This window comes from Dendronephthya gigantea, unplaced genomic scaffold (genome assembly GCF_004324835.1).
Source record: "Dendronephthya gigantea isolate DGI-Jeju-01 unplaced genomic scaffold, DenGig_1.0 000004F, whole genome shotgun sequence".
Taxonomy (NCBI): Eukaryota; Metazoa; Cnidaria; class Anthozoa; order Malacalcyonacea; family Nephtheidae; genus Dendronephthya; species Dendronephthya gigantea.
In genome coordinates, this window is record NW_021163014.1 from 2,498,026 (window position 1) to 2,512,737 (window position 14,712).

General features: G+C 36.9%; 1 protein-coding gene and 1 long non-coding RNA gene across 2 annotated transcripts; one reads left to right on the forward strand and one right to left on the reverse strand.

Annotated features, from left to right (window-relative positions):
* The first annotated feature begins 8,143 nt into the window (after positions 1 to 8,143).
* LOC114544111 lies at positions 8,144 to 10,730 on the forward strand. The gene is made up of 3 exons (XR_003690295.1): positions 8,144 to 8,218; positions 9,508 to 9,614; positions 10,483 to 10,730. It is a non-coding gene; the product is annotated as an uncharacterized LOC114544111 (long non-coding RNA).
* Positions 10,731 to 11,172: 442 nt separating this feature from the next.
* On the reverse strand, positions 11,173 to 11,655 carry LOC114545017. The gene has a single exon (XM_028563442.1). The coding sequence runs from the start codon at positions 11,653 to 11,655 to the stop codon at positions 11,173 to 11,175; it is 483 nt and encodes a 160-aa protein (XP_028419243.1).
* Positions 11,656 to 14,712: the final 3,057 nt, after the last annotated feature.

Genomic DNA, 14,712 nt, shown 5'->3' on the forward strand with positions numbered 1-14,712 from the left:
TTGACATTTTTGCCCTCCGCCAATCAGAATGCTTGAAATAAAAATTGTAAACAAAAGGAGCGAGAAAATATTGCCGTATTCTAAGGCATCCGTGAGCCAGAATATTTACTTTTTATATTCGAAACCGAAAGAATGCAATAAAACATAAATATAACTTGAATTTTGCCGTGGGGTTTTTTAAATTTCAAAACATAACGTGAAATATCGACGTTTGAATTACTGCAATGATCGCGCTCTATGGCTGCAATATATCGTTAAACCGGATAAATCATTTGGGGAATAATGTCGGTTTCTTCTCAGGATTCTTCTTTCCGTCTCATGTTTTCATTTCAGTTCTGGATAATGCTACTTGGAATGAGTTGGATCTTTGGGACAATGAAAACACCATGATATAAATGATAACCATTGTTCGGAGCTTGCTAAGATGTTTTAATACGCTCATTGGACATTCTGTCAGAACATATGGCATTGTTTATGCAATAGTAGAGGTTCACAGCACCAGCATCCCTGCATATCACCTCAAAGGCATTGGGATCCATTTCTGGTTGGGAAAAATTACCAATGCGAGACTTGATTTTTCTAAGATCATCATGCACTGAAATTGGGGCAAAATGATGCTTTCTTGAGCAGTGAAGAATAATCATCTGCAGAGAGAAATACACTGTCAACTGTTTGGCACTCTTTGTCTGCAACATCCAATGTCTTTCCTGTATAAAAATCTTGACTGTCGATGGTATTTGCTTGGCTGCATGGGTGAACTTAAAGTTATTGTTGTTGTGTCACTTGTTTGGCTGTATGATGTTTCTTGGTTAAGTGCTTGATCTTCTACATTATGTTGACTTTCAGCATGCTTTATAGCCACCGGCCTGGCTATTAGATTGTTCTTGCTTCTCATTATGATATAAATTATATAAGTAATCCTATACACCTCCCTTCCACCCTCCAACATGCCCTTGTTAAGGGAATCGGGAAATCTGCCCTTGTTAAGGGAATCGGAAAATCGGGAAATAAGGGAATCGGGGAATGGAATAATCGGGGAATGGGGGAATCAGGTGATGGAGGAACTCGGGAGCGGGGGAACTGGGGAATGGAGGAACTGGGGAGTGGGAGGAATGGGGAACAGAGGAATGGAGGAACTGCGGAGTGGGAAAAATGGGTAACAGGGGAATGGAGAGCAGGGGGATGGAGGTACTGGGGAGTAGGGTAGCGGAGAAATGGGGAGCGGTAGAAGAGGCACCAGGCAACCGGCGGAACATGAGAATGGGGGAACAGAGGAACAAGAGAATGGGGGGACCAGGGATGAGGAGTGGGGAGAAAGGAGAATTTCTCTGTGGCTCTGTTCCCCAATTCTCCTGCTACCCAGCTCCCCCATTCCCCTGTTCTCCTACTCCCCAGTTCCTCCAAAGTAACACACAAAAGTAACAAAACTGTTAATACTAGAATTTATATTATTCATTTGGATCTGATCACAATTATACATGTGTATAATGTATTATATAAAACATCATGATTAGGAAGCAAAATGAAAATTATATACACAGAACAGCTAGTTTCTTGAGCAATGTTATATAAAACAGTGATGGCTCATATGCTTTAATTAACAACAAAATGTCAAAATAGAGTGAGCACATGGTCTCCAGTTACTATGACGACACATCAGAACGAGGCGAATCTCGATGTGACACGGCTAGGAAGCTAGTAGAAGTTCTCCGTCGAACGCCATAAAAAAACACAAGAAAAACTCATTAACTCGATTTCTTTGACTTCATTATTGCTGGTTGTTGCACCATCATCCTCTTTCGCCTCTGCCTGATGATTTTTAGAAGGTCAATCAAATAATATAATAATTACAGTAAGAAATTATATTTATATCCTGTTGCTGTGGCGTGCAAATTGTAAAGAAGTTCTATATTGGTAGGTGCATGCATTAAGGGGTGCAAATTAAAATCAAATTTACCATCCTACCTTTAAGTAACTATTTAACTGTAAGATTTAAAACATATATATCATATTATAACTTTTTATTAATGAAATTAACTGTAAGATTAATGAAAACCAGCCTTTGGTTGCTCATTCTATATAAATGTAGTTAAAGCTTTACGAAATACTAGAGAGTGCTCTGAAATTCCATATGGATAGAGCATATAAAAGTATTATAATGTCTTCCATATGTTTTCCGTTTGTAATTCTCGTGCTATTCAAGTTGTATAAGAAATGCAGATTATTATTTTTGTGAATCAACGATGACAAAGAGAGGGCCAACAATGATGGGATGTCTCGAAAAATTGCAAAAATTCAGGTGAGGTTATATGTGTCAAAGGAAAAGTTAGAAACGTTTTTGTGAATCAGGTTTGTTTTCAATTAAATGAAAATCTGATAGACCAAGGGCTACTCCTGCAAAAGAAGATGGAATGAAGAAAGTACGCGTATGTTGGATACCTAAAAAAATTTAAACAAGTGATCGAAAACTCAACATTGATTTTTTTATATAAGATGCAGCGTAAATGTTTAATAACTAAAGAGATCAAGTAAAGCGGTGAAAAACAAATCCCGATAAAAAAGAACATATTGAGAGTCAAAATATGAATCGGAAATAACACAGGTTGAAACAGTAGATTTTCGATTTTATTTTTATTTTTTTGGTGTAAAGGGATCAAGTGTGCAAAATATATTAGAGTGTATTCAATCGTTGTGCCTTTTGGCCAGGATTGTGCTAAAAGTTGAACCATGTTTTTAGTTTTTACTTTTATATGACCCATTATGCAGTTTGATGTCATTAGTTGTGTTGTTTAGAGATCTTACAAAGTTTAATATTTTGATGACGAAGAAAATTAACAAAGTTGCACAAAAGAAAATAATTTATTCAGTCTTCCAAAATTTCCTTTGCAGTGCAACCAGAAAAGTAAAAAGTCATTTGTGACGGGTTTAAAAAACTATCCGTCCAGTATTTTTCTGGCACAATACTGTGCGTATTGAGGAATTTGTGAAATGAGAACCAATTGTTCAGCCTCATTTGCAATATATCCCGTAGATGAAAACTCGTTAACTTTGTTAAGGCGATTCTCCATTACCGTCCGCTTTACCCGCGCGGGCGTAGCGGCCTTTGAAATTCTGCCTATGCGACCGTGACCGGCCTGAAAAACAAAGTGCGCTTCGCCCGCGCGGGCGGAGCGGATGTAATGGAGAATCGCCTTTAGAACTTGCGGTATTAATTTTATTGCAGCAAAATCATTTACAGTGGACAATATGTATTTATAATTTAAAGTGCCTATATCACTTGTGGGATCTTTACGGATTTGAACAGAGCTTGAAAAATTTGTTTATAAGTTCCACACCTTTTTTGATATAATTAGATAGTTTCGAAAATACGTCGGTTGGGAGGACTGGGACTTAGGAATGATTTGCAAACACGCCGTCTTTTATAATGTAAACATGAATAGTTTCATTGGCCTTATAGTTTGCGCTTTTCAAGAAAAAAATGCGGGAACGGTGCGTTGTGTATAGCTGTAGCAACTGGACAAGTTTTTCTCAAATTATTTTACGTTATTGGAAGATGGAAGTAAAATTAGAATTGATTATATTATGTTTGACAAGAACTGGGTTCCTGAGTCCCAGGCCCCCGAGCACGACGGAAATCGTCATGTTTAGATGTAAATACTTCCGAAACTATTTAACTATATCAAAAAGGGTTGTAGAACTTATAAACTAATTTTTCAAGCTCTATTCAAATCCGTAAAGATCCCACAAGTGATATAGGCACTTTAACTGACTATTTTTAACAAGCCAAGATTTATTAAAAGAACATATACTAAAATATTCAAAGTTGCAAGGGATGGAAAATGTAGCTATATATGGCAGTATTTATACATCAATTGTCCATTAGACTCTGCGCTTTTGGAAACACAGTGTATATATTGCAATTATTATTCACAGGATGTGTGTTCGGTAACACAAGAAAGTGCATTTCCTTACACACCAAGGCGTGTTTCCTTCCTTTCTACTCGAAAAAATATCGTGTTTACAAAAGATGCATTAAATTTAGATACCAAGAAACTGTACTGGGCGCACAAAATAACCATGGGCTAGAGGAGTCTAATTAATGTATATAAAATTATATATAGGTATAAAGGAGCAGGGCTAGGAAAATAGAATTTTTTATAAGCATCTAAGAAACTCCAAACAAAGTAAAAATAAAATAAAATAAAATGAAATAAACATCTAGCAACTCCCAGTTGGGCTATGCTTTGAAGACTTGTGTTTTAGATATAGCTAGCTGTGTTAATGTTTTATGTCAATTCCTCATTGCACTTCATTGTATGGATTAGAAAATTGGGCAATTATACAGCCGATCCCAAAGAATATGGACGTTACTGAAATCACCTGTTGTTAGGCTTTCGATGGCCAAGCATCGTAAGTGCTCCAGAGTGTCTTTGAAAAAGGACGCCGTTGAAGTTACCTGCAGTTGGTTCAAATTTGAATGGGCTAACACTAAAAGCTCACACAGACAAGATGCAATTTGGCGACGCGGCGCGTTAGTCAAAGTTTATAAATTTTTATTTTTGAAATGCGAATAAATTTTTAACTATCATAGTATTCTTGTAGATTACTTACTTACTAACGATAAACCACTGCTCTTGGCGTCCATAGATTCCAAATTTTGCTTCCTGAACTTAATTTATGTGCTTCTGAAAACTGAGAAGTTCGCATCGCGTTGCCGCATCGCGTCCGGTTTGTGTCGACCTGCATGCCACGCCATTTACTCGCCATTTTCACGTCGTCATTGACGTTCACGTCCTTATGCTAAATCTCCCTCTAAAATTGCATAAAACGTCTCATAAGAATTGAAATTCATGTATGAAACGCAAAGATGATTTTCAGAATTGAGGTGGTTTCATAACTATGCAATTGTTCGTTTATAATAGTTTTATATAAGAGTTTAGTTTTGAGTTAACCTGTATATGGCGGCATAGCTATACAGGGTGTATAAAAAAATTCGAATCGAAATTTTGCGTGTAATAATGCGAAATATATTTGACAAATTTGGTTGACTTTTACACCATTGTGAAGTTCGTTTATTTCTCTTTCCAATGACACGTTGTACGTGTGATTTAGTTGAAAAGTGAAGGAGTACTGGTTCGACAAAAAAAGTTCATAAAAATCACAATTTTCCGCCGATGGGAATTGCACGTTTGTCTTATTGAAAATTAGTCCCAAAGGGCTTTAAAATCTAGTTATTACTGAAACTAAAATGCAAATTTATCGCAAAAACTCTGCTTTGAAGAACACAATGCCTCAATTAAGCACGGAACAACGAACATTTATTGATTAAATTTACATTTCTTTTGTCTGGAGGTCTCACTTCGAATTCCCATCGGCGGAAAAATTTGATTTCGAGCAACAATTTTTAAAAGACGATAACTCAGCCAATTTTGGTCGTGTCGATATAAGAACGGTTAATCGTAAACTAAATAAGCTAATCTTTGTTGCCATATAAAAATTATATCGTTTATTTTAGTATTTCATAAATTAGTGCACTAGTGCTGGATCCACCCCTGAGCCTGGTGCACACAAGAGGAAACAACTGAGCTGAGCGTCACTCGTGACTGTTAGCTGAGCTGTTTCCTCAAGTGTGCGGCGTCGTATTCTCGCTGGCACGCGTGCTATCGGCGTCGGATATTCAACATGTTGAATAATTTTGTGCACGAGTTAACGATCGCCTCAGCAGCTGGAGCGAATGCGCGTGTGTTCTTTTCATACTTTGAATTATTTTTACAACTCAAGTGGGCGCAAAATAACCCAATAGTTGCCGAATCAGGACTGGAAAACGAATTAGCGGATTTTTGACCCAATTATCCCTGTCTACAGGGTGTCTCAAAAAAAATGAAAAACTTTGAAATCACCCATAACAATGTAATTGTTAGAGTTTGAATGCCTAAGCACTCTGTTGGGACCCACAAGTGTGTAAATGTTTGATATAAGCATTTTTATGCATGCATTTGATGCATTTTAAATCTCAATCACCTTCCGGCTTCGACATGTCCCCTTTCTCCAGCAACACAAAGCATTTAGCATTTTACTGAGTTGCATTAAATCCCCACGGGCTAAAATTCGTGCACACGACATTCAAATTTTAACAATGAGTGATTTCAATGGTTTTCGTTTTTTTGAGACCCCCTCTATATGAGGTAAGACTTAACCGCACCGACTGAGTAAATGGGTCACTCAGGGCACCTTAAATGATTTGTTAACTGCTTAAAAGTAATGAATGTAATGCTTCTGTATGTAATAAACTTGTTTGAACCAATTATTAAATAATTTTACGCGAGTATCATTCGCACCAACTGCTGAGCCAATAGCTCAGAACGCACGCACAGTTTGAGGAAATGTTTACGCGTGCACAAAATTATTCGGCATGTTGAATAAGTCAGTGACGCCAATAGGACGCATGCTAGAAAACCGCGCTGAATACGACACCGCGCACTTGAGGAAACAGGTTCGTATATATAAAGCGAATTTAGCGTTGGAAATACAGTATTGTCCAGAAATAACCTAACAAAAACCACTGTTAACTTAGATTAAACATTGAACCGCGGTTAAACCGAGGTCAGACTGCGGTCGAACCGCGGTGGTGAGACCATGGCTGAACCTCAGTCGAACCTCGAATATTCGGAAGCGAAAGACATCTTTAGATAATTAAAATTCATTCTACTTTAATGTTTAGACTATAATTTATAACATATATAACTTATTTACTCGTCGTATTTGTGCGGTAATTTTTGTCACTCTGAATTCATTGATTTTAGTCCATATAATAAACATTACAATACACGGTTCCGCTTGAGGATATGGATTTTATGTTCTCGTGTCAAAAACAATGTCTCACATATTGTTTTGGCCACTCGAACATATATATATAGTCCATATATACTCGCAACCGTGTAATATCCTAAATATACTTTACACACTCAAATGTAAAAAATGAACACTTAAACTCAAAATTTTCAAACCAAGTAATTAATGACTTCGAAGGCCGTGCATGGAATGACCGCTCTATTGATATATGCAAAGTATTACCTAAAATGAACGCTGACGCTTTCAATAGCACTATGCTCATCATGAACTTTACTGATCAATATACGAATGGCTATTGACGCGGCGGCTATACCTGAAATCCCCAAAGCACTAATGACAAATGCGTCAAATTCATTCTGAACACTTTTCTTAAGGCTATATGTCGCGTTGCCGCTTCGCGTCCCGTCTGTGTGGCCCACATCCACTTGCGATTTGATGTGCGATTTTCTACTTTTGATTGATGTGAACGAGTACAAAGTTACGAAGGCTCTGATGTAAACGAGCCAGCGAACTCTAAATGAACTGGAACGATAACTCGACTGCCATCTTTGAAGCCAAATTGAAGCCAAAATTGTACCAGTGCCAATCCCTTTGTATTGTTTTTTCTTCGTGGTCGATGATCGCGCTGATAAAAACAATGGAAACGGACTGGCACTGGTACAAAATTCGGTTTCAAATTGGCTTCAAAGATTGCGGCCAAATAAGTAAAATAACTCTTACGGTTATCATTCCAGGCCGTTCATTGAATTCAGTCAGTTCACTGCTACTGGTCCTATTTGAACATCCGTGACTATTTCCCTCGTTCACATCTACCGGCCTTGAAGCCGTTTTTGTATGTGAGGTTCAAACAGATAAAATAAACTCCTAAAAATGTGACAGACCAATTTTTATTTCTATTATTATAATAACTCAACAGTAACTGAACGAAAGAACAAAATTAATATGAGCTAGTATTTGTATGCACGTCAAAGAGCATGTAGTTATAGTTTACTGCATCTGATGGCCTTTTAATAAGGCGTTGGGTTTGAATGTTAAGCGACACAATATAGATCGCAATACAATTTCAAATTTGATTCTGAACATAGAAGTGGCACAGTATTAACTGTTATTTACCGCTAGGCAAATAATGGGCCTTTATCCAAAGAATAAAACCGCATTTCAAAAAAAAATAAGAAGAACTCAAGAGTCTTTATTAAAGGTTAGTTTGAATGATGAGGGCCAATTCAAGCCACAGCTGCAACATGCACGCATAGCTATATATAAAAAGACTTATTTTGTTATCGACTTATATCAACCAAAACTGCCTTTGAGTTCAGTTTGAGGAAGACGAAAAACGAGCGAAGAAAGAATCTAAAAGATGTTTAAGGTATTTTAAATTAAACAATGGAAAGAGGCTAGCATGGACTGGTACCAATTTCGGTATGTGTAATGACCAGACGCTCGCTGAAGATCACCGTATTAGGTTTGTCTCGCAAAAGTTGTGGCGCGCTTATTGAATCTTGGGCCAAATTTCCATCGCGATGCGTGATTTGATTTTGCTCATATGATACGGCAATTCCTCGGCCATGAGGCACGAATATGAATGCTGTTCGATTAAGTTGAGAATATACTGATATAATACACGCATGTTGAATTTTGAATAATAGCGCGTTCACACCTCGCACACATTGAAGAATACTATCAAGTACTAACCCAGTATGAACCATTAGCTACATTCGTTTAAGGCATTACATATAATATACACGCTAATATAAACTATAACAAAGCGTGGTTTTAATAATTATAAGCACCAATTTGAAGGTGTAAGACGATGAAATGAAAAAAACTACCTTATTCAAACTTTGAGGCAGCAAAAGATGTAATTTAAAAAAGTTTTAAAATAGTATGCAGTTATGCTGATGTGAACAAAATTTTTCGATTTGGCCAATCGCACTTTTATCAGTTTACTTTTCTTGAACTCGTTCGTGCGCATCACTTACAACAGAAAATCGAGATTACGCGTTTTTTGCTTACACCGCTGAGAATTAATATTTTTACCACTACCTAAAACATTGCCGGACTATTGAACGACCACCGGTATCGTCGTATAGTATCGATAATTCAGAGGGGATATTCATATTTTCAAGTTCTCAGGCATGATTAACCCCTTTTAAAATCGATTATCTTTGCGGTCTGTTAACATGCATGTATATTCGAGTGAAGTATACATGAATAAGCCTTCCAACTCCCCTCTCAATTATCGAGGCAGGCCACGGCAAAGTCCACCATGCATCCCATGACATTGACTTTGGATTCCGCATTGTTCGGCCACCATCGACACCAACTTGGGGATTAGGACTTTTTTATGAAAAAGAGGGTTTTCAAAACTTCTTGGGCCTGTTTCAGGCGTCGATCTTTTCATGTGCCGAACCTAATGTTAATGAGATACAGTCTTTGTTTCGGTTCAGTTGTATAAGTGCATTCGACTCATGAAAAGTTCGACGTCTTATAAAACAGCTAGGGCTTATTTGTATCTGGTACCTAGGCAAGAAAATGAGTCTTTATAGGTCGTATATAATGACATTTTTCTAAATAGTCTCAAAAAATCTTGTCAATAAGTAAATAGTATCAGCTTGCATGAATATGTTATTTAGTGTAATCTTATGTGTTTTATAGATCGGCTTGTTATCTATACTTACAATGGCAAGCTTCATACTTACACATGCGGGAAAACTCGATGAACATTTTTGGGACTATCACAGCGAAAGTTATGTCCCAAAGAGGTATAATTATATGCTAAAAATAACACAAAAAAGAGAAACATACATTTAAACAAATCCGTTCAAATTTTTATCCACTTTTACCGTTCGAACAACTCGGGCCGGTTGTTAGGAAAGAAGGTTAGCGCTATCTAGCCTTCGTACAAACGGCATCGGCTGGACATGCATGGGCTGGATGAATTTGAAGCGGTCCCAAATGATGAACGTACGATCCCGTGTGAACGTACGAATTTAGAAAACACAGGGTATACTCAAATTTACCACACGTTCTTTAAAAAGAAATTATAATAATTATTATAGTACAGCACATCCATCTATAGAAATTGCTTAGCGCTCATAGGGCTAATTTATACGTCGTATTTTGGTCGGGTCAACTGCAATTCAAACATTAGATTGTTTATCATCAATTGTTTGAATTGCAAAAAAAACAACAGAAATTATATTTCTTTAAATAATGCAAAATGGATTTCTATTTTGACAACCTTTTTGAGCGCTGATTTTAGGATAAGATCAGCGGATACCCATTCGAGAAGTCTTGAACATTGGGAGTTGAAATATGTCTGATTATCAAGTTAAAACTGTACTATAAACAAAATATGAATTATTTTCTTACGTAAAAGGATGCATGCATTAACTTCGTGCCACAATGTTTATATTAACCAAATTCTGGATTGTCGGCCTATAAACCTAATGTATAATTTATAATTATTCAGCAACCATTTTGAAAGTACGTGCTGCATGATGAATATATTGGATGGTGCATGCATGTGATCTCATGCATGCGCTATAAGAAGTAATCAAAAATATTGCTGCATGGTAAAACTAAAGTGGAATAAATTGTCTCACCGCGTTACGAATAACCTTTTTTTAGACGCTCAAAGACTTCAAACACGGTTTGTTGGCACAATTGGTCAAAATGTTATGTGAGAAAACAGGCGCAACGTTACTGCGGCACCACAAACGTGAGCTGTCTAACTGAAAAAAAAGGTCAAACGATTACATGCACGGCTCATTATTCTTTATAACGCATAATTATGAACAGAACTAAGTTCTCTTTGTAGATTTTAGAAATTGGCGTGCGTTGTTACGGTGAGAAAATGCACGTTATTGTAACAGATATTAGCTATAATAAAATAAACAATAGATACAATTTAATTATGGTTCTTAAAAGTAAGAAGTGTCTATTTGACGCATAGTTTATGTTGCTACACAAATACTTGAAGGGAGGGGGCGTATATTTATATATATATATATACCCATTTGCAAAAACGTTGGCCACAGATAGATACAATCGTCCACAAAATATATTGAGACTTTTCAAATTATGCCCCCCTTCCCCCTATTTCAATGTTGTAGGACATGTACTAAAGCTAACGAAGCGTAAATTTGCCCTAAAATGACGCGGGCATGTGTAGCCATTGATTCCCAATACGTTACTTTAAGGTTGAACAGGTTATATTAGAAACAACATTCCTATAATACATGATACACGCTAGTATTTTGTCCGCTGGCCTTTCGTTTGGATAATCAAGCCAATTCTTTTGTCAATTGACTCAATTGTTCAGTCAATGACATCTGTGGGAAATTTTTCCATTGTTTCGTTTACTCGTTCTGAGAATGTCTTAAAGTTCTCATACTGTATGTTTTTTTCAATGGCGTCTGAATTAAGCTTAGACTTAACCAGGTTGAAAATGTTCTCAATAGGATTAATATCTGGACTTCGTGGTGGAATGCTAAATTTTCGGGCTCCTACAACATGCATTGCATCGTTGGCCTTCTTGCTATTCTGCGATGGGTCCCCATCCTGCAGAAACAATTTGCCTTTAGAGTGTGAGCACGAAGAAAACACACGTGGAAAATTCTCACGAATAAAGTCGGCAAAACTTTGTCCATTCAACTTCCCGTTGTATTGCTCACAAAGAACAAAGCCCTTTCCATACGCAATTGCTGCTATGAAATGCGCTACTTTCCCCCCAGTTCCTTCGTGGCTTCCTTTTGCAGTGCACTTATATTTCAGGCCTTCATTAGGTCTCCGCCAGGCCATGGTTTTCGGGGCTCGCGCTTGGTCAGAGGGATTATACTTATGAGTAAAGCTAACCCCATCAAGATAAAAACAAATGTCACGTTTCCAAAAATCTGCACTCAACCTACGCCTAACGTTCCTTGCAAAAGCCATTCTTAAATTCAAATCTTTTCGTGACAGCAGTCCTTTTTTCCTTGCGTGCCTGTACCTCAACCCATCTTCGTGCAATACCCGTCTAACAGTCTCATCAGACACACGGGACCCGATTCCTGCTGATAAGCGCAAGTGCCTACTTGTGAAGTGCCCAACAGAATCTCGTAACACCTCCACTTGTCTTAAAATTGACCGTTTATCTCTTGCGCTAAGTTTAGGAGGACGCCCAGGGTTGTTTTTCCTTTTGTCTACCGGTGTACTACCGATAGGCTTTGCAGCATGTCTGTATATGCTTGCCTTTGAGTATTGCTTATATTTATCTAGAAGTTTTTTTCCTTTTACTCGCAAATCCTGGTAAAGATATCGTAGGTGGAGCGAAACATCAAGTGGTATTTTACTCAATTTTTTGGCCTAAAACGCAGTAAGCAAGTCGTTTTTCAAGATAACGCTTCAGAGCCAACACTATTGCTGCTAATGACGTAAAGCACTGGCCAACAATATTCTTGCAATTGATTAGCCTACTATTTTCACCTTGTTAGAATGGTTTGCAAATCTTACAACAATCAGACAGCTGGTTCGTACACATGTCTTTAAATATACTAGCCTATTGCTCTTCAAAGCCCATCACTTGCATATCATGAGCTCACAGGAGCCCAGGCTTATTTTACTTAAGGGCCTGAGCGCCTACGCACATAATGCATTTACACCTTAAGACCCATCTCATATACTCCCCCCTGGAATTCGACGTCATTAAACTCCCCTCGGAGTCTGATTGGAGACTGATTAATATAATTGAGAGTAACATTGATTAACACTCACAAATGCTCAACTCTTATGGCAATATCTTAAAAGATTGATAAAAATATATGGAGATCACTGAGTAACATATAACATTGACACCTCCTCCCCCCCGGGGCACGTAATCACTAATGTTCCTTCACAAATTCGAAGAGCTAGAGTGTCAAGGTACAGTCACCACAGCTGATAGTGACAGTTCTATGTCACATTCTACATGATGTTTATATAATTTGTGCAGCTCTTATAGCTAAGTTTTAGCCAATTTTAAGACAATCGTCCACAAAATATATTGAGACTTTTCAAATTATGCCCCCCTTCCCCCTATTTCAATGTTGTAGGACATGTACTAACGCTAACGAAGCGTAAATTTGCCCTAAAATGACGCGGGCATGTGTAGCCATTGATTCCCAATACGTTACTTTAAGGTTGAACAGGTTATATTAGAAACAACATTGAAATAGGGAGAGGGGATGTTTTTGTCTCAGATATTATGTGGACGATTGTAGATAGATAGATACTCGAAATATAATTAGAATTGCATATGTTGTGTAATATTATAGAAATCCCATGCAAATGTAATCATATGCAATTCTAATTAGACTTCGAGTATCTATCTATATATCTATCTGCGGCCAACGTTTTTGCAAATGGGTGTGTATATATATATATATATATATATATATATATTAATATATATATATATATATATATATTATATATATATATTATATTATATATACATATATATTTATCACATACGTGTGCCTTTATCAGGGCGATAACAGGGTGACATAAAAACGACATCGTCACTGATATCGCTTTTTGTCACTGATATCGCATTTTGTCCCGCTGCATTTGCCGCTGTCAAAACAAAGATGGCTGACTCGAGCAGTTCGAGGTTTGTTTCAGGCGATGTCGATTGCTTTATAGAAGAAAAGAAGTATGTCATAAACAGGTTATCACAATCGGGACGAGGTGATATCAGTTTTATCGCTTTCAGGACAATATCATAAATGTCCCTCGTTCGCTGCGCTCACTCGTGACATTTATGATATCGTCCCTCAAGCGATAAAACTGATATCACCTCGCCCCTCATGTGATAACTTATATATATATATATATATATATATATATATATATATAATATATATATATATATATAAATTAATTTGTTGTTAGAATTCGAATGACCTAGACCAATAATTATATCGGTATAGCTGATCCCTCTTGCAATACGGTAATAAATATAAAAACGAACAGTTATTTATCGTTGAAAACAATTATTTTATAGTTCAAGCAATAAGTAATTTATCATTCATTTTTAGGGGACTATATGGGGCCCCTTTTTAATACTATTTTGCACTCATTTCCAAACCCGCGCTTGCAAGCGCGAAGGAAAAGCACAAGCCTTTCAAATTCAAATTTGCTGCGAGGTTATGAATGGCGTCAAATGTCGATTATATGTAAGTTTTCATTCAGCGATATTCACCTCACCTCCACGAACAACTGCATGTTAATTATTATATCGGGCAAATGCATAAATGCCGCAGACTGCATGTTCAGCAGCTGATCAAGTCTCGCGTGTGTACATGATGTCTGCTATAAGCACCCGCGATATACAAAAAAATTTCTCTTCAAATATTGCTCAACTAAACCGGCTAGGCAGAGAGTAGCCTTTTCAAGAAAAAAAGGATTTCAAACAAAATAAGAAGAACTCAAGGGTCTACATTAAAGGTTAGTGTGCATGCATGATGAGGGTCTATTCAAGCTGCAGCTGCAACAGGCATGCAAATATATAAAAAGACTTAGTTGTTTCTCTATTTTTCACATCAAAGAAGACTGCATGGCTTTGAATTTAGTTTGATGAAGATCTAGAAGAAAAAGGATTAAGCAAAGATCCTAAAAGCTGTTTAAGGTATCTTAAAATTCTATGCAAATTAGCAATTTAAGTAAACCGTTATAAATTTTCAGCATTTAAAAATTTACAGTTATTTTCATTATAAGATTATACAATGCATATATTTTTAAATTATTTTTTGAAAACTGGAATTCTCACATATAATTACTCCGGCGTAAGACTTTAAAATGTGAAAGAGGCTATAAGCTACTCAAACACCCCATGGAATT

Excerpts from the sequence above, each read along its gene's own strand:
- LOC114545017 (XM_028563442.1), bottom strand. The coding sequence starts at position 11,655 with ATGGCCTGGCGGAGACCTAATGAAGGCCTGAAATATAAGTGCACTGCA.